Below are 19,783 nucleotides of genomic sequence, written 5' to 3' on the forward strand. Positions count from 1 at the left end.
GGCAGTTGTGGCAGCATTGGCAGCTTGGAGATTGGAAGCTTGGCTTTTCAGGCAGGAGAGGTATATTTTAGAAGTTTGACCATCTATTTTTCTTGGGGCACCACGATGGCAATCAGGAGGTACAGAGAAACAGACTATCTTGGAGTGGCCAAATCTGTTGTCAGAACCTCCCCATGTGTAAGTTCTAATCCCTTGTGGCAACTGAGTCCAAGTGAGATGCATCTTGTCTCTGAATATTGCTAGTTGAATGGGTTTATGGGAGCATCTCACAAGCAGAAGAAAGCATTTTTAAAAATCTAGACATGTAAACCAGGTGGCATCTGGAGGTAGCATCCAAGAAGGGTGTATGGGTTGGGAACTGCAGAGTGCAAGGTGATGGCTGTATTATTGATGGCATGGAGATCTTGTATTGGCCAGTAATCTACATGAGGCATTTTTACCAGGAAGAGAGGATTAATATTGATCACCATGTTAATCCACTTGGGCTACTATCATGAAATACTATGGACTGAGTAATTCATAAACAACATAAATTTATTTCTCAGAGTTCTGGGGAGTGAGAAGTTCAAGATGAAAGCATATTTATATCTGATGTTTAAGAAAAGCCTGTATCCTCTTAAACAGTTCCTTCTTACTGTGTGCTCAAGTGGTGGTAGGTAAGAACTCTAGATTCTTTGGCCCCTTACATGGGCACTATCCCAGTCAAGAAGGCTACAATCTAGGGACCCATTTGCCTCCCAGAGGTCCCATCTCCTAATACCATGACAAAGGGAGTTAAGTTTCAACACAGAAGTTTTAGGGCAATACAACCATTCAGAACAGACCAACCTCTTTTTGTGATTTCTCCATTTGTTTCACTCCAAGTTCTTGATAATGATGCCAGAATAGCAAGAAGTTGGGATAGCAAGATGCACGGAATAGAAGTCTGTTGAAAGCTTCTCTGGTGGAGAAAGTTTGCTATTCCTCTTCTAACAAGAACCCCTATGGATTCACAGGACCAATCTCCTCTGGTTTATATGTCAAGTGAAAGCGAATATTACTTTAGCTTTTGGTGAATTCATAAAGTAGAAAATTGAGCCTCAGGAATTGAAAGGAAGAGAAAACAGACACCACCAGCTCTCAAGCAGAAGGAGGCATTTTCCTGTCCTTGAACCAATCCTGCCTTACCACCCATCCCACACATACATTTTCTATAAGCAGATAGTAGCAATGATTGTGTCACCCTGTGAGTACATGCATGAAACATTTTGTTTTTTTCATACTGGGAATTGAATTCAGGGCCTCGTGCTTGCTGTGGAGGCACTGTGCTGCTGAGCTACATCCCTGGTCCACGTTTTTCTCATCTGCTGAAGAACTGAAGGGGATGGTCTGGACAGGGATGACGAGTTCTGAAGAAAACCAGTGCTCCTACATCATGGGAACTAAAACTCGTGCAACAGGGGGTTTGAGAGGTATGGATACTTCAATTCTGCCATCTTTAACTTAAAAAACTGTTTTGAACATCATGCAAAAATTTAAAATGTTTTGTAAATGGGGAAGGGGAGAAGAGGTTAAAGGCAAGGTAGGGGAATGGGAAAATAAAAACAAGTTGTATCATATACAGGTACAAATTCTCTATGATGAATGTGATCATTGTGTATATCTAAAATGTACCAATAAAATCTGATTGAAAAGATTTAAAACAATTGAAATATCTGCTTCTCTTTACTGGGGTATTATTGGTGTTAGAGTTGGTTGTAGTGAATGGCTGTAGAATTGGTAGTAATAGTTAATACGGTATTAACAGAATTTATCACACAATACTATTCTAAGTACTTTTTTGTATTTCCTCTCGTATACAGGGTTAATGTCTCACCAGACTGACCTCTTTCTAAAATTTCCATCTCTTGGATGCACAGCAGAAAGTTTCAAAAAATCATCAGGAATTAATATAAAGTTTCAAGGGCTGGGGATATGGCTCAGCAGTGCAGCCCCTGCTTGGCAAGTGTGAGGTCCCAAGTGATTGATTCCTGGTGCCACCAAAAAAATAAAATAAAATAAAAAGTTCCAAATGTTCTTTGTGATGTGTCATGACAGAGAGCCTTCAGATAAATGGGCCTGCATCTCTTTGCAGGATATAAAAGGGGAAAACACTATTAGGTTGTTCCAGAATTGACCTCCACTTTCAGCATAATAACACTCGAAGGGTTAAAATGCTGTGTTATCTCCCTCTCTTTGCTGGGCTTTGCAGGTAGAATGGGCGATCCTTCTTGCTCCTTGCAGGATTTTAGGAGAATAGGGGAATCTGGGTGTTTTCCGCATATCCTGTTATCACCTGAAGGAAGGAAACTGTGATAAAATTGTCCAAACCAGCCCCATAGACTGTAAGATGAGTCTTCTAGTATAAATCACCCAGAGAAACACTCCCATTCTGGTAGTATCTCTTAACAGCTCAAATGCTGCTGGATGCACCCATACATTCTTGGTTTTAAATTCTACCTCTACATTTTCATTGGTAACCATATATTTCTTTTGAAAATTCAAATTGAATTTGTATTTTGTTAATATTTTAACAAAATAAAATATATAAAAAGCACAAACTAACAACCTTTTGTTTGTATTTCTATAATCGAGAATTGAGTTAACAATTTGCCATTTCTTTCAGTCTTTTTTCTATTACATACTTTAAAAAATTACATGGCATTTATCTTCTCCTCTTGACGATGAGAACAATATTGATAAGATTGTTTCACTAGTGTATACTTGGCTCTGACTGTCTTATTCTCACTCCCCAGAATTAGCTACTGACCTACACCCATTCAGTGTATAATGCAGTGATGTTCTTTTGTGACGTTTTTGTTTGTTTGAGTTTGCTTTTTTTGAGACTCATTATGGGTCTCATCATATAGCCCAGGATGGTCATTAACTCACAGCAATCCTCCTGCCTCAACCTCCTGAGTGCTGGCACTACAGGCGTGAACCACCACACCCAACTCAGGCCATTTTTCATTTTATTTATACACATTCGTCTACAGAAAATACGTTTTACTCTGAGATAGGATATCACTAAATTGTCCGGGCTGGCCTGAAACTTGAAATCTTCCTGCCTCTACTTCTCATGTAGCACAAACATAAGTGTATACCACCTGGCCTAACTACCTGTGCAATATTTTTAAAGCCAGCAAAATTAATCAGTATATCATTAAGGTGCATTTATAGGGGTTAAGACTCCAAAAGAAAAAGCAAAAGAGTGATTGGCATGAATTTTAGGGAAATGATTCCCGCTCTGGGAGAAGAAAGGGCATGTGATTGGGAATTAGCACATAGGAGTTGTTGACAATATTCTGCCTCAGTGGATTATATATGAGGAGGGTTCATCTCATTGTTATTCAGTATGATTTGCATGTTTTTGATTATGTATTTTTTACAGTTATATTTCACAGAAAAATTATTCTAAAAGAGAAAAAAGGAAATATATCCATGTAATTCATATACTAACAGATTAAAAGAGGGAATCATCTCAACATGAAAAGAAACAAGGCTCATTGTCTATTTGTAATAAACTCAAAAAAAGAAACTTAGGAGACTGACATTTCCTAACGTGATAAATGCTATGTATCAAAGACTTAGAGCATGCATTGTAATTAGAAGAGATGCTTTGGATTCATTCTCATTAAGATCAAAAGAAAGATGCTGCAATCTCTGTTATTAAAGTTCCTGGGTAGTGCTATAAGATGGGAAAAATCACTAAGCAATTTAAACACTCTGTGCTAGCTATTTTTTAAACACTCTATTTTAGCTATTTTTTCTCCTGTATCTATTGCTCACTCCTCCTCAACCTGGTTATGATCTGAGAGCCCATGCTTGTTTTGCTTTGTTTCCCTGCACCAGGGATGAAAACTGGGGCCTCACTCAGTGCTAGGCAAGGGTTCTACCACTGAGTTATACTTCTGCCCCTTTTAAAAATTGTATTAAATTTTCAGGCAAGTTCTAACTAGATTGTCCACGCTGGTGTTGAGCTTGCAATCTTCCTGCCTCGGGCTCCTGAATAGCTGGGATTCTAGGTGTATGCTGTTGCACTGGCTCAGAACCTTGATTTCTGTGGTCTGTGACAGATTGGCACACTTGCCTTTTGACCTCTGATCACACAGTGAGTGGCACTAGTAGAAGATTGGTGCATGGGTGGTGTGGGCAGAGGCAGTGTCCTTCCACTGATGAGCATGGTCCGTGTCACACAAGCCCTTAGGCCCTGGCTGCATCTCTTCTTGCTATGACCCGTCAGGCCTACTTGCATCTAACTGTCGATAAAATGGAAATAAAGACCAGGACATGCTTATACATTCTTACTACAGAGTCTGCGAACATCCAGGGGATGTTTAAAGCCTCTATAATGAGCTCTTAGGCAGGGATCACAGGTCTCCTTTGTACACTACCTTTTGGTTTTAATTTTCTAGTCTAAGTCCTGAGATGCATGCATGGATTAATTTTTTCTCTAGTAGATGGTTGCTATTTTATTCTTATGCTCTTTTTTTAAAATTTTATTTAAGGAGAAAAAAAGAAAAAAAAAACAGAAAAAGGGTACAAGTTATACAGAATTTCAGAAAAAATAAACAGTAAACAGTAGGAAATCACTAGTTAATTACATATTGTCATCTTAGAAATAATTGTTGAAGTTACAAAATTAAAGCATATGGAGGGGACTTTCAAACAGTGAGACTGCAAACAGTTTTGTTCAATGATTCAACAAACCCAGTAATATGGTTATTTATCTTATACACTTAAATATATATGCAGTTATATCTTTTAGAGAACTTCCTTTTCCTTTCTTTTGTACAATGACAATTACACATTTTGGGTTTTATTGCTCCCACAGTTCTTATTACTTTTTTTTTTTTAAGAAAGTAAAACCAAATGTGACATACCAGGACAGAGTCAGTCAAATCAAAAGGATGGATATAATACATAATGTAAAAACAAAATACAAGGTGATCAACAATGGTTACCATAATGCCTCTTGTTATATATATATTTGTCTTTTTCCTTTTTATTGGTACCAGGGATCGAACTCACGACTGCCTGCTAGCAAGGCAGGCGCTTATGCCGCTAAGCTAAATCCCCAGCCCCACCCTCTTGTTATCTTAAAAAGAATTGCCTATATCATCAGTTATAATAAAATTGAACAAAACAGTAAAGAATAAGACCAATAAAACCAAAACATTGGAGACATTAGAGGACTTCAAAAGAAGATAATAGTCAACCAGAATGGGCATCACAATGAATCTTACTGTCTTCATAGTTGTTGCCTCTACTTTCAAACTTGGTACTATCAAGCATAACAGAATAGAGGAAAATCAGTCAAAACAAGATAGTGAGAGCAATACAAAGTTTCAAATCAGGTTAATAGGAAATCAAAGTGGGTTACTATAATATATCCTGCTATTTTTTAATTTATTTTTCCCTTAAAAGGATAAAAATGAAAAAGTAGATAATAAAAAGGAGATTGAGATTAAAAGAAGAGGGCATAACAACAAAACAATGCAGGTCAAACATAGCCATTTAAGCAAAATAGTGTTTCACCACAAGATAATCTTGACATAATAGTAGTTACCATAGTGTCTCTTCCCTTAAAAATCTTCGGGTATAACTTTGTATACTGTAGCATCAAACATATCAAGACAATGTAAAACTGTTCAAGAGAATGACAGTATTACAGGGTATTTAGAATCAACTAACAGAAAATGAACAATGTTTTCTGTATAATCTCCTTGTCTATAAAAGTTTTTGTTTATATTATCACATATAATAAAATCCAATAATATACAACACGTTAAAACCGATGGAGACAGAAGAACCAAAGCTTGATGGGACTTCAAAACAAGAGGATATTAAATCAGCACTACCTATTATGATGTCTTGTTTTCTCCAAAAAGGTTCATCCAACCTTTTCTGCCTCATTTCTCTTGAGCTTCTTTTTCTGTCATTAGTTGTCAGTTTGTCCTCTTCATTTTGCTTTCTGCTCCATTCATTGTGGCCTCTCTGCCACTGTTTCTGGAATCTTGGTATTTTTCATTTTTAGAATATCTTGCAGTAATCTCTGTAGAGTTGAATTGGTGGTTGCAAATTCCCCTAGTTCCTCTTTATCCTGGAAGCACCTTGTTTTTCCATCAATTTCTAGGGACAGTTGTGCAGTATATATCAATCTTGGCTGGAGGTTATTATCTTTCAAAGCTTGAATTATTTCCCCCCATGCTCTTTGTGATTTGATGGTTTGTGCTGAGAAGTCTGCTGTAATTCTGATCCCTTGTAAGTGATCTGTTTCTTGTCTTTGATGGCTTTTAATATTTTGTTCTTATATTGGATTTCTGGAATTTTGATTATTATATGCCTGGGTATAACTCTGTTTGGGTTGTAGGTGGGTAGGGTCCTGTATGCCTCATACATCTGAGTATCTTTACCTTTTGCAAAATTAGGGAAATTCTCCTGAATTATTTCTCTGAATAGCTTTTGTAGTTCATTTGTTTGAGTCCCTACTGCTTCTTTTATGTTCTTAATTCTTAAGTTATAGATCCTCTTATCATCTTCTAGCCTTTGTATTATTGCTGTTTGTTTTCTTGTTATTTTTAAGAAGTTTTTCATTTCATGCTCCCACCTTACAAATCTGTCCTCCAGTTCTGATAATCTATCCTTAGTTTCTTTCAAGCTGTTTTGCCAGCTTTCAATAGAGTTTTTAGTTTCCTGGTAATCTCTTTGAACCTGCTTCACGTATTCTATGTTTTCTCTATTTTCCCCATCAAACAATTCTCCCCTTATTTTCTGTTCTTCCATTGCACCATCTGTTTTTTCTTGGGGGGTGCTTAGCATTTCTCTAACTATTCTACTTATTTCTTGCTTTATTTCATTAAATACTTCATTTTTGAACTTGTCTATGAGGCTCCGGAGATACCGCTTTATGTCTATAGGTGCCATGTCTGATATTGCATGTTTTCTGTCTTCATTCTCGTTTGCATTTACCTTTCCTGGATCAGTGTTCTCAGGATTGGGGACTGAGGACCCTTTCTTGTTGCTCCCTTTTCCCATACTTTTTGTTCCTTCCATACAAGCGTATTTAGGAGGCCCAGTTTTTTTTTTTTTTTTTCCTCTTTGCCTGTTACAGTTTGTTTGAATCCGCTGGCTAGGTGTTCCCGCCCACTGCAGTGTACTAGGGAGACACAGACCTGGGCAGCCTCTGCTGGGCCAGCCCCTCCAGGTCAACCTACTGAATGCTTCACTGCTAGGGTGCACTGCCAGGCGCAGGGACCTGATTTGGCTAGCCCACTGGATCTTAGTCCGCGGTGTCACCAGACCAAACCCTCCCCACCACTTGCGCTTGAGAGGGGAATATGCGACTAAAGTCACTGCAGGGCCCTGTTCTGGCTAGTCTGCTCGTTCCCAGAATGTCCTCTAGTGGAGCCTCCTAGTCTATGAAAGGGTCCCCATTTCTCTCACTCACCTCAGGTCGATGCAGGGCTCCCTGCCAGTCCCGCTCTCAACGCCATTTGGTTCACGAATTCCAGCTCTCAGAGCTTTTGCACATCTCTCTCCCTGCCGTGTGGACTGGGATGCAGTATCGGCAGCAGGAAATTCAAATCAAACACAAGAACAGAAACGAGAAGAGAGAAAAAAGAAAGAAAAGGGAACTACTTCCTCTAGTTGGCTGACAAAATAGAAAGAAAGAAAGAAAGAAAGAAAGAAAGAAAGAAAGAAAGAAAAGTGCTACAAGTTTGTGGGTGCTGGGGGTAATTACCTCCAAGTTCTTGGGATCCTGAACAAAGAATTAGACAAGACACTCAGAAAAGGTGGTAGGGAAGTACATTTAATGAAGGTGGAAAAGTGGTACATGCAGTGACCGCAGGCCTGTGGACAGGCCACAGCAGCCACCAGGATCATTGCAAGTTTGAGACCAGCCTGGTCTACAAAGTGGGCTCAAGGCCAGCCTGAACTGCATAGTGAGACGCTGTCTCAAAAAGACAAAAGAAAAAAAATTCAAATAGATAGAAACAAATAAACAGACAGACAGACAAACAAACAAAAACCCTAGACCTGGTCTTTCTTTCCACAGGCCCATACCCTATAATCTTACCATTAGGGCCTTATATAAACTAGACTATTAACTGGCTTGCTCTCACTCTGCAGAGGGTATGTCTTTCCAACCTTCAATCAGCATACATCCCCACTACATTTTCTGTGTATCATCTTCAATTCTTCAAGACCCCAAGAACCCAGAAGGAGTAACCCCTGGGACCCACAAACCAGCAGCGTTTCTGAATATGGTACCTCCTGTTCTTAGAATTAATCTTCCCTAGTTGATAAGATATAGCGGGGAGGCAACTCATGACAACTCAGTTTTGGTTTTGTTTTTGGTTATTTTCAAAACAGGATCTCTCACTTTGTAATCCGAGTTGAACTTCTCAAACATTCCTCCTGGTTCAATTTTCCCAGCGCTGGGATTACAAATGTGTATAACCATACTAAGCTTTCAACTTTTTTTTAGAGAATCTATCTTTAGGTAAATAACTTCAGAGAAAGCCGCTCCCGGAATTTAAGGGGAGAAAGGAGGACAAATAACAAAAGAAAGAAAGTTTGAGAAACTTGGTTCTGAGGCCATTTCTGAGCCTTCCAAATTTTCTTTAATCCAAAGTATTCATCATGCCAAAGTGCCACACTTTGGGGTATCATTGTCTGAGCCTCAACATTCCTTTCTATTCTCCTTAGATTTCATTCTTTTCCTAGGTTTTTGTGTTGAAGGCTTAGCTCAACATTTTCCTGGTTTTTTCCATTTAAGCGATTATATTCTTTATATATTAATTTTAACTATATCCCCCAAATTTTGATAAGTGGTATTCTTAGCATCATATGTATGTATGGGTGAGTTTACAGAACCAGAAGCAACGTGTAAATCTCTTCTCTTCCACAGCCATCACTGGAGCTGCTGCAGCCAAAATAAAGTTCAATCGTTTTGTGACGTTGGACAAAAGCAAGAACCATAAAAGGTATGTACCTTTCCATATTTGCAGGAAGATTATGTCTTTCTTGCTTCCCAAAGAGCCGAGAGAGAAATATAATGTTAAATCTATGCCCAACCAAAAAGAAGCTCAGGTTATGTGAGAACACTATAAAGGTCAACGGATTGGTAGAGTAGTCTAGGTTCACAGGAAGAAATATGTCATCTACATTGAATGGGCACAGCAGGAAAAGACAAATGGCACAACGGTCCAGGTGGGAATTCACCCCAGCAAGGTGGTTATCACCAGGCTAAAACTGGGGATAAAAAGATCCCTAAAGGATCCTGGAATAGAAAGCCAGACCTCATGAAGCAGGAGAGGGAAAGGGCAAACATAAGGAGGAGCTAATCAAGATGTGGCAATAAAGTTCTCTTGTTGGGGCACAATTATAATGTCAGAATGCATTTATAAAACAGCAAACTTACAGGTATTTCATGATACAAATTTTAGAGAGCCATTAGAGATCACTGACCAAATTTTGCTACTGAATTCAACTGACCTTGACAGTGTAGAAAGCCGAGCTGCACACCTCTGCTAAGCACTGGGTCAGAGTAATGATTTATACCTCAGAGCACCCTGAGCTAGTCAAGGACATCTTTAACTGTGTTCACTCTGTAAGACCCCCCTTCCCTTGTTCCCAGAATGTTTCTGTGCTATGCTCACCCTGTAAGGTTCTCCTCTCTCTGCTCCTGGAATGTTTCTATATTATGATAAACAATTCCTTTGTTCAACAAATCTGTTGAAGACTAGTCTGCCTGTCAATACACGACTCAATGTGTATATCCAATTATGTAATGTTTTGTCACTTGCTTTGTGCTTCTCACTTCTAAATGCTATATAAAATAAGCTGTCTGTAAACTCAGTGCTGTTGCCTTTGCAGAGTGATTCTGCAACAGTCCACTGGCAAGAAGATTCCACAGTCCGCTGGTGTAAAGATTAATGCTGCCTTCGTATCTGCTCGGTGCAGAATCTTCCTTTCAGTTTTTTTTTCCTTTCCTTTTTTTCTCTTTTCCCCCAACCCAGTTGTTCTTTCCTTTTGAGCAGTTTCATACCCTTTCACAATATCTATTGCACTTTTTGGATTTTATTTAATCTTTCAGTTTCTTACCTGAGGGAGACAATATGATGTTTACACTGTGAGTCTGGTTTATTTCACTTATGGGTGTGGTTTCTAGTTGCATCCATTCACCTCTAATTCCTTTCACTTTGACTTGGAAATTTTCCCACAATACTCTTAGATACAATTTTAATTAAAAATTGCCAAAATGAAAACAATATATTTATAGTAATACATACACACACACTCATATGTACATATGTGAAAATATGATTTGTTTATCCGATGTCATTATTTTGTCTTCATTCTTGAGGAATAAAATTTCCAAGTTATTATAGTATCCTGGCACAATAGAGAAGCAAAAGTACAAAATGAACAGGTTTATTGAGTTGAGGATGTGGAAAGGAGCACATGACCCATGGTGGCTGGGCTGTCTCCTTCACCCAGACAGAGGCAGAGGGTTATATGATCTCTGATTGGAAGTGGTGCATGGGGAAGATATTGATGATATGTGAGGAATCGATTGGAATTCTCTGTGCTTGCAAACAGGAAGGGGAGTTGTAATTAGGGCTGAAGAAGAAGCAGGAAGAGGCAGGCCTTCCTGCTTTGGCCTTCCGCCATGTTAGACCACCACGATAATTGTACAGTAATTTATACTAGGGCAAGAACCTTTCACAATTTTTTTCAGTAGTCTGGAGATTTTATTCCACCATTATCTTCCTTCCTTTAAATAATTAAAGTAGATTGTTTTGGACTAGACTTCTACACTAGGTCCCAACAGACTAGACTGAAAGTCAAAATCATGTCACTCATACTAAAGTTCCACATCACTGCACCAAAATGAAGTTCTCTCATCTTCTGATAATTCAGGAGTCAAAGAGCTAACAACCAATTTAATCAGAATGATAATTAAGTTCTCTCTGCTTTAACTCTTACCATACACACACACACACTCATACACACACAAAGAAATAGAAAAATCAGAAATAACTTGACGTTAGTCATGCAGTCTTTTTAAAAAATAGTTTCCCTGTCCTCACTGTTCAAGGAAAGTAACTTTGAAATGAATTTAGTCAGTCATGTTGGCACACACCTGTGGGTAGGGCAGGCAGACAGCCAGGAGTTCCAGGTCATCTGGGACTACATAGTGAGTATAAGGCTAGCCTGAACTGTATAGTAACACCTTGTCTCAAAAAGAAAATAAAAAGAAATGACCAATTCAGACAGTCACAGAGGCACATACCTGTAATCCCAGGACGGCGGGAAGCCAGTGCAGAAGGATAACAAGTATGATCCCAGTCTGAGCAACTTAGAGATACCCTGTCTCAAAATATAAATTTTTAAAAAGGTTCAGGAAGTAACTCAATGTGAAAGCCCAGGGTTCAATCCCTGGTACTGGAAGAAAAGAAGGGAAGAGAAGGGGAGGGGAGGGGAGGGGAGGGGAGGGAAGGGAAGGGAAGGGAAGGGAAGGGAAGGGAAGGGAAGGGAAGAGAAGAGAAGAGAAGAGAAGAGAAGAGAAGAGAAGAGAAGAGAAGAGAAGAGAAGACAAAAAAGAAAAGAAAAAAAGAAGAGCTGGGTGTGGCAGTGCATGCCTATAACCCCAGCACTAGAGAGGTTGAGGCAGAAAGATTACCATGAATTTGGGGCAGCCTGGGCTACATAATGAGTTCAAGTCCAACCTGAGTTACAGAGTTAAGACCTGTCTCTCTCTCTCTCTCTCTCTCTCTCTCTCTCACACACACACACACACACACACACACACACAAAGTGCCAATTCACTTTTTGTTTTGTTTATTTCAGTCATTGTCTGTATATAAAGCTCAACTCTTCTGCTCAACCCACCCAGACAATTTATTTTGTGGAGTGAAGTGTTACTTAATTTAAAATCATAGGCACAATCAATTAAAGTCTTCGAATTTGTTGTAGTTTTGTTTTTTGATATGCTACGATAAAACTGATTTTTAATTTTTGGTTTTTTTGTAGCTCATCTACCTTTTCATTCTAGTGGCATTTAAAATTTGTTTGGGGTATTCACTATTTCATATTGATGTTTCTAAGTATAGATTGATTTTTATTTGCACCACCCAGAATTTAGTGGACTTCATGATCTTATTTCTTTATCTATGATTAATTCTGAAATAGAAAATATTGTCTTTGCATATTACCTCTCCTTTCTAGCATTCTTATTTTAATACATTAGTTCCCTCATTCGCTTTCTCTTTTTCTTAATATTTCCTATTTCTTTATCTTGTGTACTGGATTTTAGTTATTACCTTTTTCCAGTTCATCAGTTCTCTACTACTAGACATCATAATTGGTTGTTCATCTTTTATGCTGATCTTTAATGACTCTGTGTGTGTGTGTGTGTATGTGTGCTTTCAAGTCTTATTGCTTCCCTTTACCATCTACTTGTTTTTTCAGAGTGCTATATTGGCTTTTGTTACATTTCAGAACTATTTTTTCTGTTCTGAATAACAGACTCCCAAAAGTTGATCAGATCCTTGGTTGCCTGCTCAGCGGGGCACAGTGAATGATAAAGAAGGAGAAAGAAAAATTTGCAGGTTCAGGAGGACTAGGAGATCAGTGCTTCAGACTGTGCAAAGACACACTTCTCTGGCTGCCCCACTTTTTTTGTTGGCCCGTGAGATGCACGGGGGAGAGGTAGCATGCTTTTCCTGAAACAGGACTGCAGTAAGAAGCAGGTAGTACAATGTGAACAAATTTGGCATCACAGAACAAGTTAAGATTCCTCCGCACACCTGCCTGCTTGCTCTCTTTGGGTTGTTCTCTACAGATGTTACCTTCTTGCGGGAGCCCTGGGGCTATGGGGTTGCAATTAAATCCCACCTAACCAGGAAGCCTGCAGCCTTCTGAAAAAACTTCCCTATTCCTGAAGCAAATCCGAATCTTCCTCCAGACTGTGGGGCCTATAGTTTGTCCCCCATCAATGTATCATACACCCTGGTTTCCAGCAGTAGACTACTTTTGAGATGACTGTATAACTGAAAGTTAGGGTTAGCATGATAAATTCTCCCAGGGTTAGGAAGGCAGCAGTGCAGAAGAACCATTAATAATGGCCAAGTGGGAAGAACAAAGTGGTGGCGGGGTCAGCAATGGCAGGGTAGTACCTAGCTAGGCTAAAGTGAGTCTTACACTGCTTAGTAATAATGAAAAGGATGATGAAATGACAAGATTATATGGTTGCTTCGTCCTTAAGATGGCACTATAAACTCACAATTCCTTTTTAGAAAAAACGATACGTAAAAATAACTGGTATTTATGTGAGATTTCACTGAGACCTTATAATATAAACTAGAATGAGTTTTGTATGTAGACATTGCTGAGTGCTTGTATGTGTCATTCTTGTTTAATCTTTATGACAACTTTAAGAAGTGCATGCCCCATTTTTCATACTAGGACAGAGCCAGAAAGGCTATAAATGACTTGCTTCTAAGTGGTAGAGCCAGAATTTCAATGGAGAAAGCCCAAACCCAGGAACTACACTTAATATGCTTTATTAACTCTTTAGAGTACTTCACATGTTGAAATATAGGAACATTAGAATCACCAGTTATGAAAACTATTTTTCCAGTTCTGATTGCATTCTAAGAGAAATGTGTTCCCTTCTGAGATCCAGAAGACGAGGGTCCCCACTACTGAGTTAATGGGTCTCTGCTGAGCCAAGACCAGCAGGTTAGTGTAAAGGCAACATGATGTGGAATGTATGGTTCCTGGGTGCAGGCAGATAGAGGGCAAAAAGGCCATCTGTAGGGAGCAAAGAGCAGTGAGTTTTTTTTTTAAATAGGGCTTAAAGAAGGCAAGGGACATTAGGCAGGAAGATCTTAGTAAACAGTTCTCTGTGGTCACAGTTCTCTGGACATTTTGTGCCTCAGTGGGCAAAGTCCTTGAGGTGCCGGTATGAATTTTGAGTCTCTTTAAATGTCTCAGTTCCGTCTTAGATTCTGTGTTCCATCTTACTTCTTTTATGACATTCTGTTTTTGCTGAGGGCACTGGTGTTGCGATGAGAACAATGTTCCTGCTGGCAGACAAATTGAGGGAGTCATGTCTGAATCGAGCCTTACAATTTATATCTGTTTCCCTCGCTCATCTGTGAGCATCTTTGTGACCACTGTGCTCCTTGAAACGCCTGAAGTATGCATTTCCCAGGAAATCTTTTTCTGAACCCTTCCTTCTTCCATATCACACCAGATCCTGCATCTGAAGTATATCTTTTTCTCAGTATCTTTTCTTTCTCTTCCTTCTATACATCAATGATCACCACAGATCGAAAATTATAAGAGAGAAAGTAATCTGTGTGAGAAGGCAGTTTCTGTTTGAGACACCTGGGTGTTTAGTCGCTTGTGAGAGTTGGAATAAAAGCAAACAGGGCTTAAACTGCTAAGTGGTACCTATTAACCAATATACCTTTCCCTGGGGCATTCCTAAACCTGACAAAATTATACTATGCTTAACATCTGTCTCTATTTTCATCCAGGTGAAATATAATTAAAAAGAACGCTGATGGCAATCTGGAGAGGAAGAGAAGCACTAAAAAAATTAAATCCTGCAGAAGCAGCATAAATGAAGGAATGTTAGTTAACCAGCTCACTTTTTATCTCCTCCTTGCTGTTACAAGGATAGCAGGTTGTTTCTTAGCAACAGCTGGTAATAATCACCTCTTTCCTTTCTGCCCCAACTCAATAAGACTCAGCATCCAATCCCTATTTTTTCCCCCTGATTGCAAAGTTAATATCCCAAGTAGTATTCCCGGTTTGGAAAAATTTGGATGAATTTAATATTCAGTAAATCTCCCCCAAAAGAGAAAAACTTGGAAGCTTTGGCTAGATTTTAAATTGATCCTACAAGGGCCAGAAATATAGCTCAGCAGCATAAGTGCCTGCCTGGCAAGTGTAAGGTTCTGAGTTCAACTCCCAGTACTACCCAACAAAAAAGAAAAAAAAATCAGATTGATTCCACAGATGGGATTGTGAGGAGAGCTCACCTCCTGAGGATTAGAACACAGCAGTTTGGAAATGCAGCAGATTCAGGGAGGAGCCCTGTGTTAGCCATTGATCTTGGATAGATTGTTTCCCTGTTTATAAAATGAAACTACCACTAGAATCTACATCATGAACTGTTGCCAGGATTCAGCGAGCAAATTCAGATAAAGTTCTTTGCGTAATATCAGAAAACAAATAAGTATTCAACAAATGCTAGTTACACTATTGTTAAGAATCTATGTCATCACTGAAAGATTCCAACTATCAGCCATTACTGCACCTTACTATGCACCCACATTCATGCCTTAGCCCTGGAGAAATGATCTTTCTCCTTTTATTGCAAATATAACTATAGCTCTGGGTAGAAATAATGCATTGGGAAAATTATACTCCCTAACATGCAGCTGAATTGTTTAGCATCTTGGAACACTCTCTAGGAATTTCCCTGCAGTGGATAGTCATCTTAAGTGGAAAGAATCTGGCTAACACAGTTTTGTTTTATTATAGAGTAAATTGACTTTTCTCCATAAATCTCAGGATATTTATTTCATTTAGGTGAATATTTCTTGTTTTCTAAGTAATATGAAATTTGAAGAAGTATAATGCTTTAAACAGATTAAGGTATGAGTTTTGGTTTTTTGGGTTTTCTTTTTGGTACCAGGTATTGAACTTACGACCGTGTGCTTGCAAGGCAGGCGCTTATGCTGCTGAGCTAAATTCCTAAAGTATGGGTTTTAACTTCTAGAAGTGGCACACTTCCCAACTACATGAGAATATCAGGCTTTTGTAGTTATATAAAGACAATATTCTGACCAAGACAAACAGAGAAATGAGCTAACTTACCAGTGAAAGATTTTCAAATTATCTTTTATTAGATAATCTTATCACTTCACAATAACCATTTGGATATGCAAATATATAAATAGATATAATTTTCTAAAAACTAGAAAGCAGTAGTTTAGCATATCTGGTTGAATTCATATCGTTGAAAACCTTACCAAAACATTTACTGTAAAAATTAGGCAAGTTGTTTAATAAGTTTATAAAAATATTGGGTAATGTGTATATAAACATTTTCAAGCTTGCTTTATAAAAAAGAGTGCAATTTCTGTTCATATGTGCTCATTGTGACTTCAAAGGTAGTTCAAAGGGAGCACTAAGAAGGCAGCATTGCTTTGTAACACAGCATTAATTAATACTGACTTACCCTGGGACTGCGTGAAAGATCCTTTGTTATCACATATGGTGAAAATATTAAAAATTAATACTCCATTTCTATGAATAAAACATAGAAAGTAAAACTTTATTTTCCAGGCTAACTAGTTACCAAGAAAACTGCATTCATTCTTCAGATATCACTGACACCCCATGTTGTTTATTTAAAAATATTTATAATAATTGAAATTCTAAAGAAACCCACAAAACCTATTCTTCTCCCAATACATTCACTGAATGCAGATTAAAATGAGCAAACTCATTTTGATCGTGCCCTTTATTTGTGTATTTTGAAATGACTACAATATAGTACATTTGTGTTTTCAAGTGGTACCCAAATTAAGATGAATGATCTCTGCAAAACCATCAGCCTGCACGTTAGTAACAGTTGTCAAATGCAAAAAAAAAAAAAAAAAAGCCCTGAGTCAGTATTTTTTGCAGAAGTATTGGAAAAGGGTGCAGCAAAGTCAATTTATAACTTATGAAACGGTTCAGACTGTCCAGCATTCACTCGTTTTCATTTTGATTGAAGAGAGGTATAGCTTTTTTAAAGTCAATCCAATTTAGATAATTTCTTAATACTCAATTTCATTTAAATCCTCAGAATATCCTGATGACTGTTGAGTTGTATCTTCCATTTCTGTTAGGAGAGACAGATAACAAAGTGTTTTCTATTTTTATTGCACAAAATGTGTTTGATTTACATTCCTATAATTTGAAACTACATGACAAAAGCTTTTTCAATCAAGCATCCATAACTGGAAAAAGTATTATTTACCTGCACAGGGACCTGCCTGAAATTTAACGTCATCAATGGCAATATCGCTTCTTATGGACATTCCCCGAGTGGCTTCAAAAATTATCTATAAAAAAAAATTTGAATTTAGAAACAGTCACAGGATTAAACTATGCTGGTTAGGGCAGATCTAGGTTTTATGTGTTTGGAAGCTTAGATAGCTCTCAGAGCTCCATTAAAAAAAGGTTACATAGTTAATTCAAATTTAGGCACAGAAAGACATTTACTTGGTATTTAAAGAAATCCATAATAAATTACTGGAGGCTCAGAGACTCAGGTCTGTTTCTTTAGACATCTCTTTAGAGATGCCTATCTAGAAATGTTTCCTAGTATTGACCTGGTTTCCCTTCCCCGCTTAGAACACTCGACTCCCAGCATCCCCAGCACCTGTGAGCATGAGAAGCCTGGAAGCATACATAGCCTTAGGCTCTCCATAAATCCACCTTGGACACTGGTGCCAGATGGAAAAATTAATTTAACTGATGAGAACCATAACATCAAAAGCACAGCCCAGGGAAGCATGGAAATCAGCTTCACAACTTTAGGTTCTGAGAAGGAAATAACTGATCAGGTATTCTTGTTTTAGGAAGAACAGATTGCAGGTCTAAGGCTAGCTACCCTAACAACAATAAATTTCCAGCTCCTATAGGGAGGCTTCTGTGCAGTGAAAATTGTCCAGAAGTTGTATGTTCTCTACCCATTTTATGAGCAAATGACTTCCCTTTGGACTAGATTATGATTTAAATAAAAAGAAATCCCTTAACCAATTTAATCAAATTAAATAAGGATGTTTGACTTATTTTATTTTATTTATTTATTTTTATCTTTTGAGACAGGGTTTCACCATGCAGTTCATTCAGGCTGGCCTCCAATTCACAGCAATCCTGGCTCAGCCTCCTGAGTACTGGGATTATAGATGTGTACCACCTCACCCAGCTTTAAATAAGGATATAAATTGAATAACTTTTTTTTTGAAATTAGCAATTTGAATCTTTAATGATAGACACGTGGTAAAATAAAGTTAATAAAATTTCTGGAATGATTACTTTTCGATGTTAATTTGATCAGTCTAAGGGCATCTAAATGGCTGGGAAAGCATTTCTGATGATATCCTTGAGGCTGTTTCTGGAAGCAACTGCCATTTGAATGAATGGACTAAGAAAGATCCGCCCTCAACCAACATATGTGAGCACTATTTAATCTGCTGTGGAACCAGCCAGAGGAAGGTGAATTCACTGCCCGTTTTGGATCTAGGGCACCCTTCTTCTCTTGCCTTTGAATATCAGAACTCCAGCCTCTCAGGCTTTCAGACTCTGAGACTATTCCAGTGCCCTCCTAACTTTTCAAGCCTTCCACATCACACTAAGAGTTATAACACTGGTTCCCAGGTCCTAGGTCTTCAGACTTGACTACTCTAAGCTGCTTTCTTTTTTTTGTCTTTTTCATTTTTATCGGTACCGGGAATCGAACTCAGGACCGCCTGCTGGCAAGGCAGGTACTTATGCCGCTGAGCTAAATCCCCAGCCCCTTAACTTTCCTAGTTCTCTGGCTTGCTTGACATATCATGGGAATTCTCAAATATCATGATTTCACAATATAATTCCTATAGTAAAGTCTTATCCATCTTTCTGTCTTTCCATCCACCCGTTCATCCATTCAGCAGCCTATTGGTTCTGTTTCTCTGGAAAACACTGATTAGCATTAAACCCCAAGGGCTGGGGTTTAGCTCAGCAGCACAAGCACCTACCTGGCAAGTGCGAGGTCATAAGTTCGATTGCCCAGGTCCACCCCCCACCAAAAATTCAACCCTAAACAAAAAAATCCAAATAAATGGCAAGAAAAGGGGAAAACATATTCTAACACATCTAGGTGGGAGGATATATGAGTACAGTTAATAAACATTTTAGTTTTAGAATAATAATAAAAGCTCTTTATTGATCTCCAAGTTTGCAATGGAAAGTAACAGAAAAAATTTGGAGAAATTATATTCTGAATAATCTGTGACTTGGCCAAACACTTGATGTCATACAACCTTCTCCTTTAAATGTCCTTACGCCTTACTGATACCCATTTTGCAGCAGTATGGTATACCTATTATATTTAGAGCTATGTAGCAACGTATCTTCTTTTTTTAATTGATGGGATATATTTGGCTTCTTTATGTGCTTTTGGATTTACCAAGAATACTCTGGGTAGCTAATGACAATTATTTATTTATAGACTGAACAGAACACATAAATATAAGACTATATGAGAAAATACATTCTTGTTCCCAAGCTATGTGCTGAGACTCTCAACTACATTTTCAGGGTGCTGTGGGATAGTTTGAAATTCCAAGGGAAACAGCAATATTCAGTATCCAGAAGACATTGTGTGAGCAATCAGTTAGGTCATTTAAGTTTCACGATTAGGTTGCCCTCTATTCCTTCAGAACAAAACAAAACTATACTCCTTGTGAAAACATTGTATTTTGTTTATTTACTTGTTTTTGTGGTACTAGTGGTGAGCTCTACCACTGAACTACAACCCCAGTCTTTTTTGTTTTTTATTTTGACAGAGGATCTTGCTAAAGGTCCCAGGCTGGCTTTGAACTTGTGACCCTCCTGCCTCAGCCTCTTTTGGAGCTAGGATGACAAGCATGTGCTACCACATCCAGCTAATATTTTTATAAAGCTGTTTTTTCAGTGCTATAGT

General features: G+C 38.3%; 1 protein-coding gene and 1 pseudogene across 3 annotated transcripts in view; one reads left to right on the forward strand and one right to left on the reverse strand.

Annotated features, from left to right (window-relative positions):
• The first annotated feature begins 1,378 nt into the window (after positions 1-1,378).
• On the forward strand, positions 1,379-9,385 carry LOC100730927 (ribosomal protein uL24-like; annotated as a pseudogene).
• A 6,539-nt stretch (positions 9,386-15,924) lies between these two features.
• Mamdc2 (MAM domain containing 2) overlaps positions 15,925-19,783 on the reverse strand; it is a 202,358-nt gene continuing 198,499 nt past the window's right edge. For 2 of the 3 annotated variants that reach the window (XM_063250074.1, XM_003472203.5), the window contains exons 13-14: positions 17,072-17,156; positions 15,925-16,933 (exon numbers count right to left, since the gene is read on the reverse strand). In XM_063250074.1, the coding sequence (XP_063106144.1) occupies positions 16,869-16,933; positions 17,072-17,156 (150 nt within the window). In that variant the 3' untranslated portion in view covers positions 15,925-16,868. Of the gene's footprint in view, positions 16,934-17,071; positions 17,157-19,783 lie in introns of those variants that run through there. The other variant, XR_010047974.1, reaches the window with a different exon arrangement.

This window comes from Cavia porcellus, unplaced genomic scaffold, assembly GCF_034190915.1.
Source record: "Cavia porcellus strain 051 isolate PalLab524CR breed Dunkin Hartley unplaced genomic scaffold, mCavPor4.1 scaffold_1, whole genome shotgun sequence".
NCBI classification, from domain to species: Eukaryota; Metazoa; Chordata; class Mammalia; order Rodentia; family Caviidae; genus Cavia; species Cavia porcellus.